Raw genomic sequence first — 19,540 nt, 5'->3', positions numbered from 1 at the left:
ACCTCCTTGTGGTCATCAGAACCGCAGGGAGGAATGGCCTGCCTGGAGAGGGCTTCCCCACTGCCGGGGAGTTTGAGGAGAGAAAGCAGATGGAATTTGGCGAAGGGAGCTAGATGACTTTAGGTTCCTTCCAACCCCTAAAGAATAGGACACGTGCCCCCTGGTCGAGGAGGTCGAAGCTGGGGCCGGGCTGTCCCCTGGGCTCTCCTGGCTGCTGAGGTGGCTGGAGATGCCATGGCCTGGGAGGCTGGGACAGGACCAACAGGCACTGGTCTGGCGAGCAGGATGGGGAGCTTCAGGGATGACCTGCCTTTCTCGCCTCCTGCCTCCTGCGTCCTCTGACGAGATAAGACAGGATGCGCTGGTCACCAGCAAGCAGGCATCCTTCTGCCCCAGTGCCTGCACCCAGCACACACAGCAGGTGCTTCGTAGGACAGACTGTGTGTATATGTACACCATCATGGGGGGGCCCTTTGCACTGCCTGGCCAAGCCTGCTCTGCAGTTCTGGAGGATTGAACCCCCAAAGGGAGGGAGGGAATGAAGGTGCCAGGCATCAGGCATCGTGCCGGGAGCTTTATGTATCTTGTCTCATTCAATGACTCCAGGCCTCTGTGAGGGGGCGTTATTCCTGTTTAACTGATGGGGTCCAGTAACTGCGTCCAGTCCGGCCCAAGGGAGGCAATTCTCAGTGCAAGGTGCACATGCTGACGGGGTCAGGGGGGCTCAGTGGGTTGGCCCGCCTCCCACCTGGCTGACATCGGGGCTCAGGGTTGGTCCCCTAAAGACCCAGCTCAAGTCCACTGCCCACCACTGCCAGCCTGCCCCCACACCCCAAGCCCAGGACCCCTAAGCAACAAATGCTGCATTGTTCCCCCAGCTGGCCTAGCCGGAGAGAGTGGCTCTTTCCCAAGGCCCGCTGGCCTGCTGACTAATCCTGCAAGCCACTCACGTTGACGGGGCCCAGGGCAGCGGTGGTGGCAGGGCCTCGGAGCCGCAGGGAGGGGCAGGGGCCCCTTTGTGGCAGAGCCCCCAAACAGGATGCGGTGGTGCCCCCTCCCCGCCCCCAGCCTCCCATCCTCGGCCTGCGTGTCCTGCCTTCACCCTGGCCCCCCTCCTCCATCCCATAGGAGGCTGCTGGTGCATCTGGGACTGGGGCTGGGGTGGGGGGAGAGAGGAAGTCAGGGGGAGGGATGAGGAGGGAAGGGCCCTGGTCACCTCAGCACTGCAAGCCTGCCCTTGGTCTCGTCTCCAGCCTGCTCCCCCCACCGTCTTAAGTTGCTGCAGACAGAGCTGGGGGCTTTGGTCACTGTGGCAGCGGTCGGCCGAGAAACGGGTGGGCGTCTCTCCAGCACAAAGAGTGTGCGCCCAGCAGCGCCATCGCCTAGCAACGGCCTCCCTCTCTCTTGGCATCACCCGTCCTGGGGGTGGGTGTCAGGGAGAGAGAACAAGGCCATTAAGATCCGCAGGAGTGGGGGAAGGAGGCTTGGGTCCGGGGCTGAAGCCAGTGGGTATGGGTGGGGTGGCCAGAGGAGAACGGAGCCCAGGGCACCAGGCAATGCCTGTGCCTCCCTGACCATGCCCTGGGGACCCTCCCCGACCCTGCCCTGGGGACCCTCCCCGGCCCTGCTCAGGTGATCCAGACAGAGCTGGCAGCAGGAACTCCGCGGGACCCTGAGCTGCGCTTCAGATGGGAAGGGTGGGCTTGCGGGACGGAGAGTGGTCTGTGGCCTAGGCCAAGGTGTCCCTTTGGTTGACCTCATGCCAACTTCGCTGGGCCCAGACGGGGCTAAGGGGCCTCTGGAAGGGCCCCCTGGGCGGGGGGGGTGGGGGGGACCAGAGAGAGGAACGAAGGCTCTGTGGGGCTGTCGATGGAGCTCTGGCTGCCGGGAAGGGGAGGGGGTAGGGGCGGGCGGGGGCAGGCAGCTGGGCCGTCTGTAGGCTAAACAGTCTGTTCTAAGAAGCCAAACAAGAGCAGCTCTCAGAGTCAGAGAGGCTGGAAGCCCCCCAGGCTGCTGGTTGCCCTCGAATGGGGGCTTTGTGGGGAGGGAGGAAGAGCGGCGGGGGCTCCATGGGAGATAAGCTTGCAGCCTTCTACTTCCCAGGGACGGCTGGGCTCAGGCCAGCCTGAGGACACAGTGCCCCAGCTCCCAAACCCTTCCGTCCACTCTGCCCTCAAAGCCACAGGGCCCCAGGCTGGACAGGACACCAGCCACAGGCCAGGAAGGGCCAAAGGTAGCCAGGAGGGCAAAGCCCAGGTGCATCTGGGCACTGCCAGGATGTGGCACAAGAAAGGCCCGTGGGCACAGGGGTAGTTCTACCTAGTTTATTGTTTTCCAAGAAGGGTCTTCTACGGGAGAGCACCTGACCGGGATTGGGGGGGTGGACAGGGCAACCAGGGTACGTCAGAGAAGGAGGAGGACAGAGAGAGAAATGCTCCTGGAGAAGAGACGGCACCTGGAGGAGGCTTCCAGGGCTGGGCCCATCCTGTGCAGAGAAGAGCCCAGTTGCTGGCCCCCAAGGCCCCCGTCCAGGGTGGGCGATGCCGAGAGGGGCAAAGTATAGTGTAGTCGGGCTCCAGATGGAGAGGGGAGAGTGAGGCTGGGACCAGGTGAGGTTCTGGCTCCCAGCCGGTGGGATGGAGAGTTTCTGGGCAGCTCTGAGGACCTGGAGGATCACCGCCCCCCAGCAAGAGGATGGGCGGGCCGGCCCCCGAGAAGGGGCTCGGCCAGGGGGCTCCGACATACCCAGACCCCAGCCAGGGGAACCAAGTCCATCTCTGGACAGAGCTCCCCCTGCCACGGCCGGCCAGCCTCAGCAGGGCGTGCCCAGGGCCAGGAGCGGTGGCGCCTCCCGGGGCTTGTGGAAGTAGACAGAGGTGGACAGCCCCGTCTGGAGCTTGGCATCAGGGCCGTCGCTGGCCGCCGCCCCGCCGCAGCCCTCGCAGCAACAGCAGCAGCAGCAGTCCAGGAAGGCACGGCCCAGCGGCCGGCACACGCACAGGAGGAGCACGGGCGTGACGGCCGCCTTGAGGAAGGTGGAGAACTGGCCGACCAGGCCCAGGAGGTCCAGGGTCTGGCGGGTGAGCGTGGCCGAGAGGTAGGCAGCCACGACGTTGCACACGTTCTCGGGGAGGGTGCAGAGGGCGTAGACGGCGGTCAGGCCCACCACGGTGCTGCTGAGCTGGCCCTCGCGCTGCTCCTGCTGGCCCGGCCGGCACTCCGGCTTTCTGCCGGGCGGGCCCCACACCCGCCACGTCACCAGCTGGCAGGTGACCGTGAAGAGGACAGGCAGGCAGAAGTAGCAGCCGAAGGACCACCACATTCGGGCGTTCTGGTAGGTCAAGACCAGCGAGTAGAGGGACTCAGGCAGGCGGGCTGAGGGCTTCATGACGCACGCATCCACAGGGCCCGCAGCGGGGCCAGGCTCCTGCACCAGCTGCCAGAGCAGGAGCTCGGGCACAGCCAGCGTCATGGAGCCCACCCAGATGACCGCCAGCTTGGCCAGGATGGACGGGCACGGCTCGATGGGCCTGGCCTTGGGCAGGGTGCTGGTGGCCACGTGGAAGCGGTCAATGCCCAGGGCGCAGAGGCTGAAGGTGGTGACGCCTAGAGAGGAGACCTGCAGGGGGGCGTGGTGGGGGGGGGAGAGGCGGGGGTCAGCCCCAGGCAACCGAGGGGCTGGCTCAGACTGGAAGTGCATGGCAGGCGTGGGAAGGACAGTGGTGGCACCACCATTCAGGGGCATTTCAGATCTCACGGCCAGCGTCTGACGGGACAAACCGGGCTCAGGCGGGACCAGGGCCTTGGTGGACAGCAGAGCTGAGGTTCCCCTGCAGGCCGCCCGACTCCCGCCGCCCGCTGCCTTGCCTCTGGGCCCAGGGATGAGCGACCTGGGCCCTACAGCCCCTTGTGCTCCTGAGACTTTGGGAAATCATCTCTGAGGACAAACATGGACAGAGACGTAGGGCTCCTGGGCCTGCGGGTCCTTGGATGGCCTCACCCACCACGTCCATGGGGGGAGTGGCCTTGGGGGGTGTAGGGCACACACTCTCCCGCCCTCCTCGCCCTGCCAGGAGAGGCCCAGGGCCAGCCCGAGTGGGGAAGCAGCCCCTCCAGGCAGGCCTGTGCCCACCTCCCCGCAGGCAGCTCACAGAGCACACAGGAAAACCACCCTGTGAGCAGAGAGGAAGCCAGAGCAGCAGGGAAGAAAGTGCCAGAGAGAAGTGACGGGGCTGGGGGGTACTCGCAGCTCAGATGATGTCTAGGCACACTCAGGGCTGTGCTCAGTTCCCCCTCCGTCCAAGCACTCCCCTCTCCAGCTGGCTCCCACCCCATCTCCAGGCAGGCCCCAGGCCAGGGCTCAGGCAAAACAACACGCCCCCTCCTTTCCTACATCTCAAAAATGGCCCCAAGCTGTATTCAGCTGCCTCCTGCTCCCTCCTGGGGTCTCCTGGGGCCTCCCTACAAAAGGGTGCTGGGCGGTGCATTTGTCCCTCCACTCTCACCCGTCACCCCAGCCTCCAGGGAGGGCTCAGGGGTCACCTCTGTCCTCCAGGCCGTGGAGGGGGTTAGGCGGCAGCCTGCGTATCAGGTGTGTTGGGACCCACAGTCGGGCAGGGGGCAGGGCCGGGCTCTCCTCGGCCACCAGCTCCATGCAGACAAGCGCTCACAGGGGTCTTAGACCTTTCTCAGTAAAATCCACCACGTACTGAATTATTTCAGTTCGAAGCCCTTTGTAGACGTCACACATGTGAGCCTTCAGGGACTCACTCAGCTATGGTGATGGCGGTCAGCCCCGACTCACAGAGGGGAAAGCAGAGGTTTGGGCAGGTTAAGTGGCTAACCACGGCCACTCAGCAGAGCCCGGGCTCTGACCCAGTCTGCCCCGTTCCAAGGCCCTGGGTCTGACCTCCCACAGCTCTCCTGGGCTCTGAGCGCCAGGTCACTAAGATGCAAGGGCTGTCCCCGGCCAGAGGGCCTCTTTCAGGTCTGAGCAACTTTGGGCCACCGTTAGGTGGTCTCCCTGGGTTGGGAAGGACAGGAAAGGGCTGTACCACCCGCTGAGCCTCAGAGAGTCCGTCCAGATATGAAACCATCGCTAGGTCACAGGACGGGGACAGAGCTGGGAATAGGACGGTGTCCAGACGCTGATCCTGATTCCTTCCCTACCCAGGCCGGCTGCCCGCTCACTCAGCATGTCCCATTCTCTCGGGAGGAAAGCAGCCTTTGGGGGGAGGGAGGCCACTGTCACCCCAGCGCTCATTATTCCTCCTCCCACAACGTAAGCAACATGCAAAAGGCTGCAGCCTGATTTCCTGTTCCTAGGCAGACATGTTGGCCTTGCTGTGTCCCACGTAAATGCACACATATTGGTATATTTTTGCACTGTTTTGATTAAGCTGTATCCGTATGATCTACACATCTATCAACACCCACGTGCTCAGCCCAGCGTGGAGGTTCCCAGGGGTGGGGCCAGTGGTCACCTTGGAGCTGCAGCTGGAGGGCCAACTGGTCTACCCTCTGGTCAGGAGACAGTGAAATGGGAGAGGAGCTGTGACCTGCCCAGGGACACCCCAACATGCCAGGGACAGAAGCTGACACTAGAGCCCCAGCTTTACCTCCAGCCCCAGAACCAGGTGTCTCCTTCCAGAGGATGGAGGAGGCGGCTGATGGTGATGGCGGCGACGAGGGTCGCAGTGAGGGAGGGTCTTTCCTTCCTTCCGTGTTTGCACTCCCGGGAGTGGATACAGACTTGACCCCAGGGCCCTGACACCCGCCTGCTCGCTCGGGTACCTGAGAGCTCCCAGGAGCCAATCCTGCATTTGTCTTGGGGGAGAAGCAGCGAGACAGAGCCCCAGGCCTGCGGGGCCTCGCGCACCCTCGCAGCCCACAGCCGGCAGCGCCCCCCCACCCAACCCCGTGGGCTCCAGCGGGACACACACTCACCTCCACGAAGGGCACAGCCCGGCAAGACACGTCACCCAGCAGCCTCTGCTTGGTGATCTCGTGGAAGATGATGACAGGGAGGCAGAAGAAGAGGACCAGAAAGTCCCAGAGGGCCAGGCTGGCGAGGATGGAGTTCCAGGCGCTCTTCAGGTAGTAGCTGTGCCACACGATGCACATGACCGCCAGGTTGCCCACGATGCCCACGGCAAACAGCACCAGGGCCAGGAGTAGCACGGTGTAGGCCCCGTAGGAGCTCTCCGTCACCGGGTACAGGGGGTTCTGGATCTGCAGCCGCCGGCCCGGCGTCCCCGTCGTGTTGCCCCGAGGCTCCTGCCTGCTGCCCCCAGGGACCACAGCCCAGTCCGGGTGGGCGCTGGCGGCCACCTGGGGCTCGGTGGGCTGCGGCCCGGTGGGGCGGATGGGCCGGGGGTACTCAGCCCACTCCTCGGGCGCGTACTGCTGCACCCCCTTTGCCTCCTCCTCCTCCTCGGTGCCACGCCTGGACCGGCTCGGCTGCTCCTGGGTCGCGGCCTGTCGACCGCCCCGGCGCAGGGGGACGCCCCCAGGGACCCTGCCGGGACCCGCCGCTAACGCCACGGCGAGAGAGATGGCCAGAGGCCACGGCCACCGCATGGCCGGATGAGCGGCAGTGGCTGCCCACGAGCGGAGGCGAGGCCGGACCGAGTGCAGGGCCGACTCGACGGGCAGCTGGCCGGTGGGCCCGCCCCCATCGGGCGTCTGGCATTGCCAGCCGGCTCCAGCACCCCCCTCCATCCCCACCCCTCAGCCACCAGGCAGGGCAGGGCTGGGCCCTCTGCTGGACACAGGGCGCTCTGTGCCATCCGCAGGACACGCCTCCCCGGGCCCCCGGGCAGCGGCGCTCAGACCTGTGGGGCCCCCAGAGGCCGGGCGCCCCCGGCCTCAGACGCTGGGGTCCTGGGGGCGCGGGGCGGGGGCGGGGTGGGGTGGAGGCAGGGCACCAGCCCCTCCTCAGCAGACCGGATAATCACCGTCGTTGTCGTTTACTGAACCTGATGAGATCCCGCGCTCAGCCGGCTTCTGGATGAACCCTCACCACGGCCCTGCGGGGCGAGCGCCCTCATTCCCGTGTCTCGGGTTAGAGAGGTGGCCAGTCACTCAGAGCTAAACCTGGCCCAGCTGGCCTGGGGCCTGGGCCTGACTCCAGACCTTCTGACCATCGCTGTTCTCAGTGGGCACGGGTCCACCTGCTTCCTGCGAACCACACCAAGTTCCCCTGGAAGGAGCAGCCGCCCAAAACTTAAAGCACCGCATTCTGATCCGGACACAAGGTGGATGGACATTTGCAGTAACAGGTCTTTCCTGAGCACCTGCTGGGTTCTAGACACTCAGTACAAAAATGTAAAAGACCTCTGCCATCAGGGAGCCTTCAGTGCAGGGCAGGGGGGAATAAATATGTAAATAAATAATTATAGCTCAGGGGTGGATGCTATGAAAGGCAAGGGACCAGCCGCCGAGGCAGCCCGAAGGAGGCTGGAGGCATCTGGAGGGCCTCCCAGAGGGGGCGACTTTTAAATGGACCTTGAAGAGCGGCTTCAAGCTCCCCAGACAGACAACAGGGAAGGAAGCGTGCTCAGGCAGAAGAAGCAACACTTGCAAAGCCACGGGGGTGTGACAGCAGGGTGCAGCGAGGACAGCAAGGCGGGCAGCAAGGGAGCAGGGAGGGGCGTGCGGGCGAGGAGCCTGGGAGGCGAGAAGAGGAAGGACAGGGAAGGGCCTTGTACGCCAGGCCCGGGGTGTACGCCTTACCTTGGAGGAGCTGGGGGGCTGCGGCTTGCTGAGCAGAGGACGTGGCTTGAGCACATCCCTGGGGAGGGTCCCTGACGGCGGCTGGGGTCACGCAGCCTGGGGCAGGGGCACCTGTCGAGACGCAGCTGTCTAGAAGATGGTGAGAAACGGAGCCCAGGAAAGCCGAAGGCTGTGCGTGGGAGGGACAGGTCAAAGCTGAGCCCAGGCCTGTGGTGGACAGCGAGACACTCACCTGGGCAGGAAAGGTGAGGAGTCTGGTGGGAGGTTGGGCGAAAACCTCTGCTAGTGCAGGTGAGTGGTCTGGGTAGAGATGCAGGAAAGAGTCACCGGCAGCCTAAGAGAAAGGCTGCAGCAGGATGCAGAGATACGGGGGTTGAGGTGGGGCTGCGGCTGCCCAGGGGTGTGCAGACACTTAGCGGGGAGGGCGCAGGGTGAGGCCCCAGGAGCTCCCACACTCATGAGAAGACGAAGAGAAAGTGAGGAGAGGAAGTGGCTGGGTTCCCGCTCTCTCGAGGCCAGAGAGGGAAGGCGGGCCATCTGGGTGGCCAGAGTCAAAGGTAACTCACATAGTCAGTCAGCAGACACCAGCCAGGGCTCCCGGAGTGGGACCAACCCAGAACTGACTTTCCTAGTAGACCTTCTGACCAGAAAGCTCTGTCCTACCCGGAGGCCCAACGTGCTGTGTGAAAACAGGGGTCCAGGGAAAGGGGGAGGAGGAGGAAGAGGAAGAAAAAACCTCACGCACCCTCAGACAAGATAAGGGAAGCATCTTGGGCTTTTGGAAGATCTTACCTTTCTGCCTTCTTCTCGTTTATTCTTTGTGTTGGGACAGGGACATGTGGGCTGCAGGGCCGGGCTTGTCTAGGCTTCAGAGTGTCACAGCGAAGATGAGAGGTCCATCGAGAAGTCAGATCAGACAAGGACCAAACTGGCCCCTTCGTTGTCACCACCCCAGCCTCCACGGCGGAGGGAGGCCAGGCCTCCTACCTCCACCTCCCTGGCCTCAGGAAAGGGCCGAGGAAGGACTGCAGGAGATGCACGGAGTGCCCCGCCCTCGGCCTGAGCATCCTGGGGTCCACCCTCGGAATGTGCTTCCCGAATCCTGGAGGGCTGCCCCCCAGCCCACCCCGCAGCAAGTCAGCGCCTTCCCACCTGCGGCTCCCGGCACTTAGCTGCTGTCCTTGGAACCCACCGCCTGCCTCGTGGTGGTTCGGGCAAACAGAGCCATCACCATCCACGTAGTGAGCCCTCACCAGTGCCAGGCCACGGTAACCGCTTGCTAGAATCATCATACTTCACCTTTACATTCTTACCCCAGCTCAGAGAGGTAAAGTAACTTTCCCAAGGACACACAGCTGGGATCCAAATTGCAGGTTTGTCCAACTGCAAAGATGAAATTCTTAGCCACTCCTTTGCGTAGCCTGACAGAAGTTCCAAAGGGATCCTGAAGAGGCTCTACACCAACTCTCGTATTTTTCAGATGTGGAAACTGCAACCAGAGAAGTCGAGCGCCAGGGCCAGGCACACACCAACACAGCACCGACCCCAGCCCGTCAGCCCTCTGCTCTGAATATTCCCTACTGACTGCACCTCGGCGCAGGAGCTCCATAAACCCTGGCCGCTGCAAGGGCACCCCGTCTGCCAGTCCTGGGCTCCCTTGGCTCTTTGGGGCATGAGGATGTCAGAGGCCACTAGGTGGAACCAGATGTTCAGAGATGGAAGTTCAGGGCTGCCTGCGCTCCGAGCCCTGCCCACACACCCTGAGGCTGTCCTACACCGGGTGGGTTCCCCGGGCCGACCCCGGGGGCTGTGGGGATGCACCTGCCATTCCACCCCACCCTCCTGGGGTGCCCAACTCGGCCCCTCACGGGTCGGCCTCCCCAGCCGAGACACCTGTCCTGGACTCAGAGGCAGGCCATGCAGAAGGCGAAGATTTCCCAGCCCTTAGGACCGTCTCTCCTCCATCCCTGGAATTCCCCATCCTCCTCCCTGGGAATTCCCCAGCGAGCTGGCCGCCGGGAAGGTCCTGGGGCAGGAGGCGGTGGGAGCGGAGCTGGGGCTGTCCCCTGGCGTGCAGCGTAGAGGGGGGTGAGGGCCTTGGGGCTGCCGGGGAGGTGCCGCCCGAGAAGACAGTTCAGAGTTGACATTTTCTTGAGCAAGTTCCACTAGCCGCCATTGTCCAGCGAACGGAACCACACAGTCCAGATATGACTTCTTCTATGGTTCTGCCACTTACGAGCTGTGTGACTTTGGTCGAGTACTGAACCTCTCTGGGCCTTGGCTGTAACGAGGGGACAGTAACAGACTAAATGGGCTCGTCTATGTCCATCGCTAGAACGGCGTCTGGTACACAGGAAGCACTAGATGAGGATGCGCTGTTGCCATGGTAACTCACTTACTACCACAGCCTCACGAGGCAGATGCTGTTATTATCTGCACTTTACAGATTTGGAAACTGAAGGACAGAGAGGGAGGAGGCAGCCAAAGAGGTGGGGGGGGGGCAAATTTGAGACAAGCCCTCCCCCACCCCACCCCTTCCCTGCCAGCTGGCACCAGACCTGGGTGGGGTGTCCTCGGGACCCCACTGTGCCAGCCCTCTGGGCTCCGGGCTCCTGGGGCCCAGGGGCACTGGGGGACAGGTGAAGGGCCATGGTTAGGTGTGCTTCTAAAGGTCAGAGGGGGGCTTCCCTGGTAGGGCAGTGGTTAAGAATCTGTCTGCCAGTGCAGGGGACACGGGTTCGAGCCCTGGTCCAGAAGATCCCACATGCCGCAGAGCAGCTAAGCCCGTGCGCCACAACTACTGAGCCTGCGCTCTAGAGCCCGCGAGCCACAGCTACTGAAGCCCACATGCCTAGAGCCCAAGCTCCGTAACAAGAGAATCCACCTCAGTGAGAAGCCCGTGCACCACAGCGAAGAGTAGCCCCCGCTCACCGCAACTAAAGAAAGCCAGTGCGCAGCAGCAAAGACCCAACACAGCCATAAATAAATAAATAAATAAATTTCTAAAAAAAAAAAAAAAAAAGACCATTTAAAATAAAATAAAATAAAGGTCAGAGGGTCAGGACCCGCTCCCAACTCTGGGACGAGCCAGCCATCAGTCATCATTCCTCGTCCAAATGCCCGCTGAGCACCTACCGTGTGCCAGGCATTGTCGCAGACACTCGGGAAACAGTGAACAGCATGGGCATGACCTCTGCCCCCCGAGAGTCACATTCAAGCAAGGAGGCAGCCACTGAAAAAACTAACCCCCAAATAGCATAACTATAAACTGTGAGGAAGGACACGGGAAAAGGAGAGGGTGTCGTGCCATCCTGGAATCTCTCTGCCCTTCAGTTTTCTCTTGGGTAAAAGGTCGGGAGTATCACCGGCACCTGAGGCCTCCCAAGGATGCTGTCGCAGTAGAATGCGGGCACTGTGAAGGCGAGGTTTCCACTGTCATGAGCGTCCGTGCTTCTCAAAGTGTGGTCCCTGGATCGCCAGCCCTGGGGAGCTGATTGACACGCTGGCTCAAGCAGACACTCGGGCGGGACCGGCACCCCCACGCTTCAGCAAACCCTCCGGAGGATTTCGATGCAGTGCGTCAGGAACGCCCGCTGCATGGAACAGACAGGGTGGAATGGAGGCTGAGCTTGTAGGAGGGAGCAGACACAGGGAATGCTGACCCTGGGGAGCTCCTGGACCTCAGACCCACCCAACTCCGACGAGCAGGGCCTGTCTCCCCGTCTGCTTCCTCAGCGCCTGGCAGCCAGGAGCTGCTTGGAACGTGTGTGTAAGGAAAAAAGAACACACCGTCAGCAGAGGCACAGAACTACCCACCAAGTCCTCCCTGCTCGGGGATCCCAACCTCCCCTCAGTGAAGGAGCTGGGGCGAGGAAACCCCTGGCCTCCTCGACAGAAGGAAGACTTACAGCGGCCCAGATGGTCAGTGGGAAGACTTCCCACCACCCCAAGACGCTCCTTCCCTGGGACTCGCTATTCCTCTCCCCAGCATGGTGCTGGCTCCCCGAGACTGTCAGGTGCCAATCAGGTCTCACCACCTCCCCGCTGTCTCCCACAGCCCAGCCATGCAAGGCTGGGATGCTCAAACACAGGGAAGGGCTCAGGATGCCACGGTGAGATAAGCACAGCCTGTTACGAGGAACCGATAATCTGGCCTGCAACGTGTCATCCCGCCCTCCAGACCCCAGGGCACCTCCGCTGAGCTCCGGCCAGCACTCAGCACCCTGAGCTCACCATAGACAATGCTCTCTTCCCGTGGTGAAGTCCTCTTACCTAAAGACGGCCCTCCAGGTTAGCGTCTCCCGGTAAGGACCCTCCCATAACAGCATAACTTTGGGACCCAACTGGCTGGCCCCCTCAGAGCAAAATCCCAAATTTTTATAAGATACTTATACACTGTAGGAGGCGAGTGAGTCGTGCTGGCCTTTATTTAACAGATGATTACTGATGCCTATTATGTGCCAGACTCAAAAGCACCTGTTACTAACGCACAACCAGCCATCTTTGAAGCCTCCGTTGGCAGAGAGGTCACTCCATCCCAGGCAGCCCCGTCCAGTTTTAGACGGCTCGAACGTGGAAGTTGCTCCTTTATGAGAAATGTGACTCCAGGAAAATCCACTTGTCCCCTGGAGGAGACAGAACACACCCAGGATCCAGGTGGGAGAAGCGGTCAGCAGACATAAATTCAAATCCATAAGGAGTAGAACAGGTGGAGGTGTGTGAGGGTGACCAGAACGGGAATGCTGGGGCCAACCAGCCTGTCTCGGGGAATCAAAGAAGGCTTCCTAGAGACGAGCCTTACAAGGGGTTTCTCCTGGAGCAGAGTCCAGGTGGAAGAGGGGATACTCCTTTGGCAGAAAGGAGGTGGACCCAAAGTTCCAGCAGGAAGGTGGCTGGTGGGGAGGAAAGGTTGATTCCAGAAAGATCCCGCCAGCTGGTGGAGCAGAGGGTCACCCAGCGGGAGGAGGGAGCCTGGCCCCCAGCATCGCAAGACCAGGAACTGAGGGGCAGGGCAAGGGTGGGGTGAGGCTGGAGGAGCCTGGGAAACCCATGCAGGGCAACCCCCCGCCCTGTTCCTCCCCGTCTGCCCCACCCCAAGTGATCCTGGGCAGGAGGGCACCTGAGTCCCTGCACATTCTGTAGCTTTTCCTACAGAAACCTCTACAGGGTTCCCATCCTCGGGCAGCTAGAGGGCTCTCTGGAGTCTGGAACCTGGTTCCAGAGCCCTGGGGTGGGCGGGGAGGGTCGGAATGAAATCTTCGGGGAGAGCCAAGGCCCGGCTGAGACTGTGACAGGGGGGCCTGCAGGAAGCCACTGCAGCTTCTGCTTGGGGGGTGAGTGTCTGGGAGACAGGTGAGCTCCAGACAGCACAGGCCCCTCGCCCCTCGCCCCCAGGTGCTGGCACTGGCGCCCCCCTCCCACTCACACAGCCTCAGGCGGCGGGACTGAGACAAGCAGATTACTCACTGCCAGGTGCCCTGGCTGTGTCCTTTCGGCCTTCTTGCCCTGATGTCCTGCCACAAGCTGCCAGCCAGGCTCAGCACAAAGGAACACGGAGCCGAGCCGAGGAGGAGGGCTCGGCCCTACCCGGGTGGCACCTGCCCGGCTGGCATCAGGGCACAGGCTGGGGTGCTGAGGGAGGATGGTTCGACTTCTGCTCCGGGGACCCTCTGAGCCCAAGAGTTGCTCTGACTTCCTCCCTCTCTGGGGTCGGTGGGTGGTCCGGACACAGCATGAGATGGAGGCACACAGGGTTCAGGCTGTGTAGCCTGGGGCAAGTCACTTTACCTTCTGGCCCTCAGCCTTCCTGGCTGTAAACCCTACCTCAAAGTGTTGTACTGAACATCAAACTGCAGGGCTAAGTGGCGTTCCTGACACACAGTGGGCTCCTCATAAATGTCCACCTCCTCCTTCACACCCACCTCATCCCCTGGTCCCAAGAAGAGCCATCCTCAAGTGGCCCCAGACCCTTATGTGCATGCAGTCCCCCTGGAGCCCCCGTGTTGGGAGGTCCCTGGGCCTGCCGTCCCGCCTGCCTGGAAACGGGCTGTGACTCAGAGTGCTGAGGGCCCTGGGGCCACGCGGCCAGGAGCCCAGCACCTGAGGGCCCCTCCTAGGGTGAAAAGTCACTGCATGCCCTACTCAGTCATTGCCCAGATTGGGGTGAAGAGGGGGGCAGTGCTTCAAAGGAGGGGAGAAAGACGGGGTGGATTTCCTCCCTGTATGCAAGGGAGGCTAAGGACAAACTCGGAGCCCTCACCGCGGCCGGGTCTTTCCCACCCGGAATCGCAGCCCAGGCTCTGTTCCCAGGAACAAGCAGGGCCAAGCCAGCTGCCCCAGACCTAGGGTGAGACTTAACCTGTGGACGAAGAGAATGGTTTCTGGCCCAGGCAAGACCCCCCACCTCTGGACGTCCCTGGTTGCGGGGGTCGAATCTGGCCCCCTCCTGATTCCCCCTGGACTCGCTTTTTTTTTCCTCTACTGTCCAGACCAGCACAAAGTCTGCGGGTCTGCAGACTGGACTGGATTGCGTCCTCAATCTTAGGAGCTGGGAGGAGGCCCTCTGCTGAAGCCGCCGACATGAGTACAGACTCAGGGAGGCAGGTGCCCGCTGACCCGGCCCCGGCCCCACCCCCGTCCCAGCGCAGCCCCTGACATCCTGACGCTAAGTGTCACTTCCTACACAGCACCGCAGGGCTGCGCTGGCTTCAGCCAAGGCCGTGCTCAGGGCTCAGGACTCACAACAAAAGCACCCCAAAACCAGGGGTCTTGAAAATGTGAGTGTGCGTTTCCTCAACCCTCCAGGGTTACCCCGAAACCGACCTAGATTGTGCCCGTCTCCCTGTATGGACATCCCTCCGCATGCAGCCACGTTCGTATGAACCAGCAGCAGCCCTTGGGCTCAGCCTGGTCCTCTGACGGCGGAACCGACAGGAGATCCCATTCTCCTGGCCCTCGGCGTGTCCCAGGATGCGTTGCCTTTCTCCAGGTCTCCCTCTGGGGGTGTCTGACCGCCACTGCCCAGGACGCCCTCCAGGGTGGGCCCATGAGGCCAAAGTCTGGCCAGGCTCCTGGAACTTGGACAAGACACCCTGGCCAACAGCACGGGCCCCCTGCCTCCCCTGGGGGGAGGACCCTCACTGGCCCCCGGCCCTCACCTGTGAAACGTGGCTTTGCTAGGGGAACTCTCAGTCCCTTCCAACCCCAGAATTCCCAGAGGAACTTCCGTGGACCACACCGAGTTGATTTTTTGCCTGTTTGCTTTTGTTGGTTGTTTTTTGTTTTTTCAGAGGATGAGGGAAAATTCTGGACCCCTGTTGGCCTAACGGTCCATAGAAAGCTGGCACTGGACACTGCAACCTGCTGGACCTTTTCCCTTTGCCCATCTCCACCAGGGGGTGGAGGGAAATGGAGATGGCGGCAACCCTGGCAGAGGCAGGAGGGGGCACCCATCTCACTTGTGCAGGTGCACGTGTATGTGTCTGCGGGCCTCTGTGCTCAGTACGGGGCAGTATGTGTCGCCCTCCATGGCAGACTCACAGAGCTCGCCACATGCAGCTGTAAAAAGAGATTTATATTTCTCTCCTGAACGGCTGGGGCAGGGGTGTGGTCCAACAGATGGCTGGCATGTTACAGGTGTGTCTGGCTGGAAGAGGCATCTGGCCCAGCCTCCTGATTGGCTGTCAGTGAGTCACGGCGGTTGGGTTCCTGCAGCAGGCTCGCTGGCTGTCATGGAGCCGGGGTCATGCCCTGCCTTATCTTTACCGCCTTCTCTGCCGGCGCAGACGGACAATATTCCCCGTGTCGGCAGTGGCGCTCGCAGGCTGCTGACTCCGGGTCAGTGGGACATGCCCTCTGGGTAGTCTTCCTGGCGGGGCGTGGGTTCACCTCGACCTCGCCGCGCCTTGACACTGCAGCCCACCCGGGTCCAACAGCCCCGCGTGGGAGTGATTCGAGGGGCCAGCTTGCCAGCTGACTGAAACCTGGCAAAGCCACAAAAGGGTTTCCTCAGTTCCCAAAGACCCACCTGAACTGACCAGCAGCATAAAAATGTTTGTGGGTAAACATTCTAGAAACCAGCTCCGGGCTCTGGGAAGGGCCTCCAGGGAGATGGGCAGGGAGGTGTTGTCATGGTAACTTGGCAATCTTCTGAGGCTCTGGCAGAGAGGAGGAGAGAGGCAGGTGCAAGGGTCCCGCACCCTGGCTTTTCAGACACAAGGGACCCCTGGGCTTGCGGCCCAGGGGACACGTCCTGCCTCCCAGTCCCACGTCACATGCACCCACAGAGCTTTTCACCTCCCAGGCCCTTCCAGGAGGGCGGGCCTGACGGCTGTCCCCAGTCCCACATGGACAAAGCAAGGCCTCGACAGGGACGTGCACTGCCCAAGGTCACCAGGTGGAGGCCGGCGGCCAGCAGGAGCAGACACAGGGACTCCGCCTCACCACACCTGACAAAGCCCTCTGTCTGTCTGACCGCTCAACAGCTGCAGCCGCCAGGCCTCCGTTAGGGTCCTGGGGCCACTCGTCTTGGGGACGGGGAGGGGCTGGAACAACCACCTTGACCCAGGCCTGCAACTTCTGAGAAGCTCCAAGGTTTCAGCAAACCACCGAGAGCCTCGCCATCACTCCTCCTCCCCTCCGTCTGCCTACCTGAGCAGAACACAATTTCTGTCTGGCAGGGGTGGGCACTGAGCTGGGGAGGCCCTGGCCAGCTCCCTGTGGCTGCCAGACTGTCCGCTGGTACCCTAGGCCCGGCTCCCGCCCGCCAGGCGGGCACAGCGTCTGGGCAGAAGGCCAGGGGGAATTTTCCACCTGCCCGGCTCTGCCGCCCGCGCTGTGGTCTGGGGCGGAGGTTGTCTCGGGCCGCCCACACGGGAACGGCCAGCTCTCGCCTGTTCCACGACAGCCGACAGTGTCTGTCCCCCTTCGGAGACGCAGGAGCTATTGGCTCTGGGTTGTGAAGGCCCCCAGCTCACCCAGTGAGCCCCCGCCTTGAACGGACGGGGAGAATGAGGCACAAGAGAGCAATGACGTGACCGAGGTCATAGGGAGAGGTGGTGGCCGAGCCAGGCCCCAGGCTCACAGCCCTTGACCACAGCTTCCAGGCTTCCCGGAGCGCCTCTCCCGACCCTCCTCCACCCCAGCTGCACTTGGGCTGCTGGCCCCCTGCCCCCACCACACACACCCTGCCCTCCCTTCTTGGCGCGGCTCGGTGGGTCTGCCCTGCCCAGCTCAACATTGAGAAGCAGCTCTGGGGTGTGTGTGTGTGTGTGTGTGTGTGTGTGCGTCCCTGCGCATGTGACAACTGAAACCACGATGGCCACAGAGGCCGGAAGATGGGGAGAGATTACAAGCAGATAGCCGGGGAGTCCGCACCGGGCGGGGGCGGTAGCGGGTGGAGGGCGAGACCTGCCGAGGGGCCTTGGCAGGCCGGCACCCTCCACTTGCCCCTCCCATCTCTCCCCTTGCTGGGGAGCCAGACCCCCGTGCCGGCCTCAGGCCACCCGCAGGGATGGGGTCAGATGGCGCCCGTGTCCCCGGGCTCGGAGCCCGACGTCTCTCCCGCCCGAGGTGAGGAGACCCAGGTCCACCTGCTCCTGCGAGTAAACAGCAAAGGAAAGGCCCGGGGCTGGGGCGGCCAAAGCTGAAACTGGGTGCCGGGAGCGCATGAGTCACGTTCTCGCTCTGCGGCCGCCAGGGAGGGGAGCGGGAGGGAGGGTGGGGGACCAGGACACTGGCGGGTCCAGGCCCACACTCCCTCCATTGGGACTCCTGAAAGGTCCTCAGAAATCTCTCCTACAACCTCTTTGTTTCATCGAGTTAGGCGGCTGCACCCTAGAGATGGCCCAGAGAGGGCAAGTGACTTGTCTATAGACACACAGCATAGTAGTGGTCCCAGGACTTCTGAGCTGTGGGTTCAGATCCCAGAGCCGGGAACAGAACTCCAGCAGGCCTGCCCTGCCCTGCCCGGGTCAGACCCACTGCCCGCTGGGGAAAGAGACTTGCAATTGCAGTCATCACAGAGATGCGGTCAAGCCCCAGGACTGCTCTGGGCACTGCGCTGACGTCAGCCGGGTGTCCCCCGTCCCAAGAAGCCCCGCCCAGTGGTGTGACGTCATGGGCTGGGCTGGACCAGCTCTGCTGGGAGGAACTTTCCACCCGGGGGGAGAGCGGGGCGGAGGGATCCGGGTCTGAGTTTGCGTCGGCCCAAGACCTAGCTCCGCCCCCCGAAACTTCGTAGGCACCTCTCTGCTGCCCACCTCCTGCTCCCCTCACCTCCCGGTGCTGCTCCCACGGGCGACTGAGTCAGCTCCCGGACCAAGTCATGAGTAGCATAAAGTCAGGCCTTCCCTGGCTGTGCTGGTATTGTGGTTAGGAGCAGTGGAATCCAGAGAATTCAGAGTTTCGGGTCATTCTAGCAGATCTCAGCCTGTCACCTCAGCCGAGCCCTGGGCAGGTGTCTGGCCTCACAGAGCCTCCTGTGTAAACAGGTCCCCCGCAGGGCTGCTGGGAAGATTAAGTGGAATGACTTGTGTGTAACTCCGGCCCAGGGCCTGGCATGTGGCAACAAGGGCTCAATTTTTGGACGATGGAATGTCCCAGAAGGGGACTCTAGCATTAATAAGCCAAAGCTCAGAACAGTGTAGGGTCCCTGCCTTCCGCTTACTCAGCCACCGACTCTGACAGCTGGGCGCCCTCCGGAAGAGGGCACTCGGGGTGGCAGTAGGAGGACGGAGCTTTCTGTTACCCCGAAACCAAGGCACCTCCTCTCCGCGCCTCTTCACAGGCTGCTGTTCTTACCGGAGCCCTTGCTGCTCAGCCCAACCTCTCCTTCCCACGGAGCCCGAGGCTCACCCAGATGGCCGGCCCGTCCCCGGGGGGATGAGGGCCTCCTGCGGGCTCCCGGGCGCTCTCTCTGCTCCTTCCTTCTTGCTGTTTGTCGCGGGGCTTATCCCCTTTCTGATCCCAGCGTCCACCGCCTCCACCTCCCGTCACCTCCCACATTTGACTGCAGGCTTCCCTGAGCCAGGGACCTTTTGCATCTAAGCTCCCTGCAGAGGGAAGAGGAAACCTTTGCAAATGCACGAGGAGCGGGCTCTCTGGGATCTGGGCCTGGGAGAGGCCCTGGCTGACCGCACAGCCCAGGAGCCCAGGACAGCCGCGCTGTGTGCTGCTGTCCCGTCTTGGTCATTCGTAGTGCCCCTGTCACCTGCCAGAGTGTCTGCGTTTGAAGAATAAATGTTATAGTCTCCCCACGCCTGAGAGGCCTGGACAGGAGGCCCTGTCTCGCCAGCCAAGGATTTCGTGTTACCCTTCCCTGTGGTCCTTTCCCAGCTGTGCTGTGGGGTGTTGATGGAGAGCTCCATTCCAGCGGGGGCCACGGGGCATGGGGGGTGGGCAGTGAGAGAGAGACCTGTCGGGGAGAAAGACCTCGGCTGGCTGTGAGGGCGGCAGAGCCTCCCCGCGAGGAAGTTTCCTCTCCGGGACCCTGAGGGCTGAGAACAAAAGGCAGTAAAGGTACAAAGATGAGTTCAGTAGAAATTCAATAGGAACGTGGAGGAAATTTCCATCAATCAAACTCCCAGGGTCTCTAAATCCCAGAGTCCCTGGGGGGCCCAGAGTGAGTGAGAGAGTGAACCCCCAGCCCCAGGTGCCCAGGGTCAAGGGGCAGAGACCTGAAGACCCTCCTCCCAAACACGAGCAAACGTGAACCTCAAACCTGCAGGGTGTCCCAGGGCTGCCCACACCCCCGGGGCTGCGTGCACCCCCCGGGGCAGGGGCTGTGTTACTCCACAGTCCTCACTGG

The 19,540-nt window shown here is 62.3% G+C and overlaps 1 protein-coding gene across 1 annotated transcript; it reads right to left on the bottom strand.

The window, feature by feature from the left end:
* Positions 1 to 2,812: 2,812 nt before the first annotated feature.
* GPR37L1 (G protein-coupled receptor 37 like 1) lies at positions 2,813 to 6,579 on the bottom strand. The gene is made up of 2 exons (XM_068538589.1): positions 5,947 to 6,579; positions 2,813 to 3,619 (listed from the first exon to the last, which is right to left on the bottom strand). Exons 1-2 carry the CDS (start codon positions 6,577 to 6,579, stop codon positions 2,813 to 2,815), a joined length of 1,440 nt encoding a protein of 479 aa, XP_068394690.1.
* Between the last annotated feature and the right edge of the window lie 12,961 nt (positions 6,580 to 19,540).

The sequence above is a fragment of the Eschrichtius robustus genome, chromosome 3 (assembly GCF_028021215.1).
Source record: "Eschrichtius robustus isolate mEscRob2 chromosome 3, mEscRob2.pri, whole genome shotgun sequence".
In the NCBI taxonomy this organism is placed as follows: domain Eukaryota; kingdom Metazoa; phylum Chordata; class Mammalia; order Artiodactyla; family Eschrichtiidae; genus Eschrichtius; species Eschrichtius robustus.
Note: the sequence above shows the minus strand (reverse complement) of the source record. Positions and strands in the feature narration are given on the sequence as shown.

What these genes read in the sequence shown, in the direction of transcription:
- GPR37L1 (XM_068538589.1), bottom strand. Translation starts at nt 6,579, where the DNA reads ATGCGGTGGCCGTGGCCTCTGGCCATCTCTCTCGCCGTGGCGTTAGCG. An exon ending in GGGCTGTGCCCTTCGTGGAG is followed by an intron (nt 3,620 to 5,946) that starts GTGAGTGTGTGT and finishes GCCCCCCTGCAG; the next exon opens with GTCTCCTCTCTAGGCGTCAC.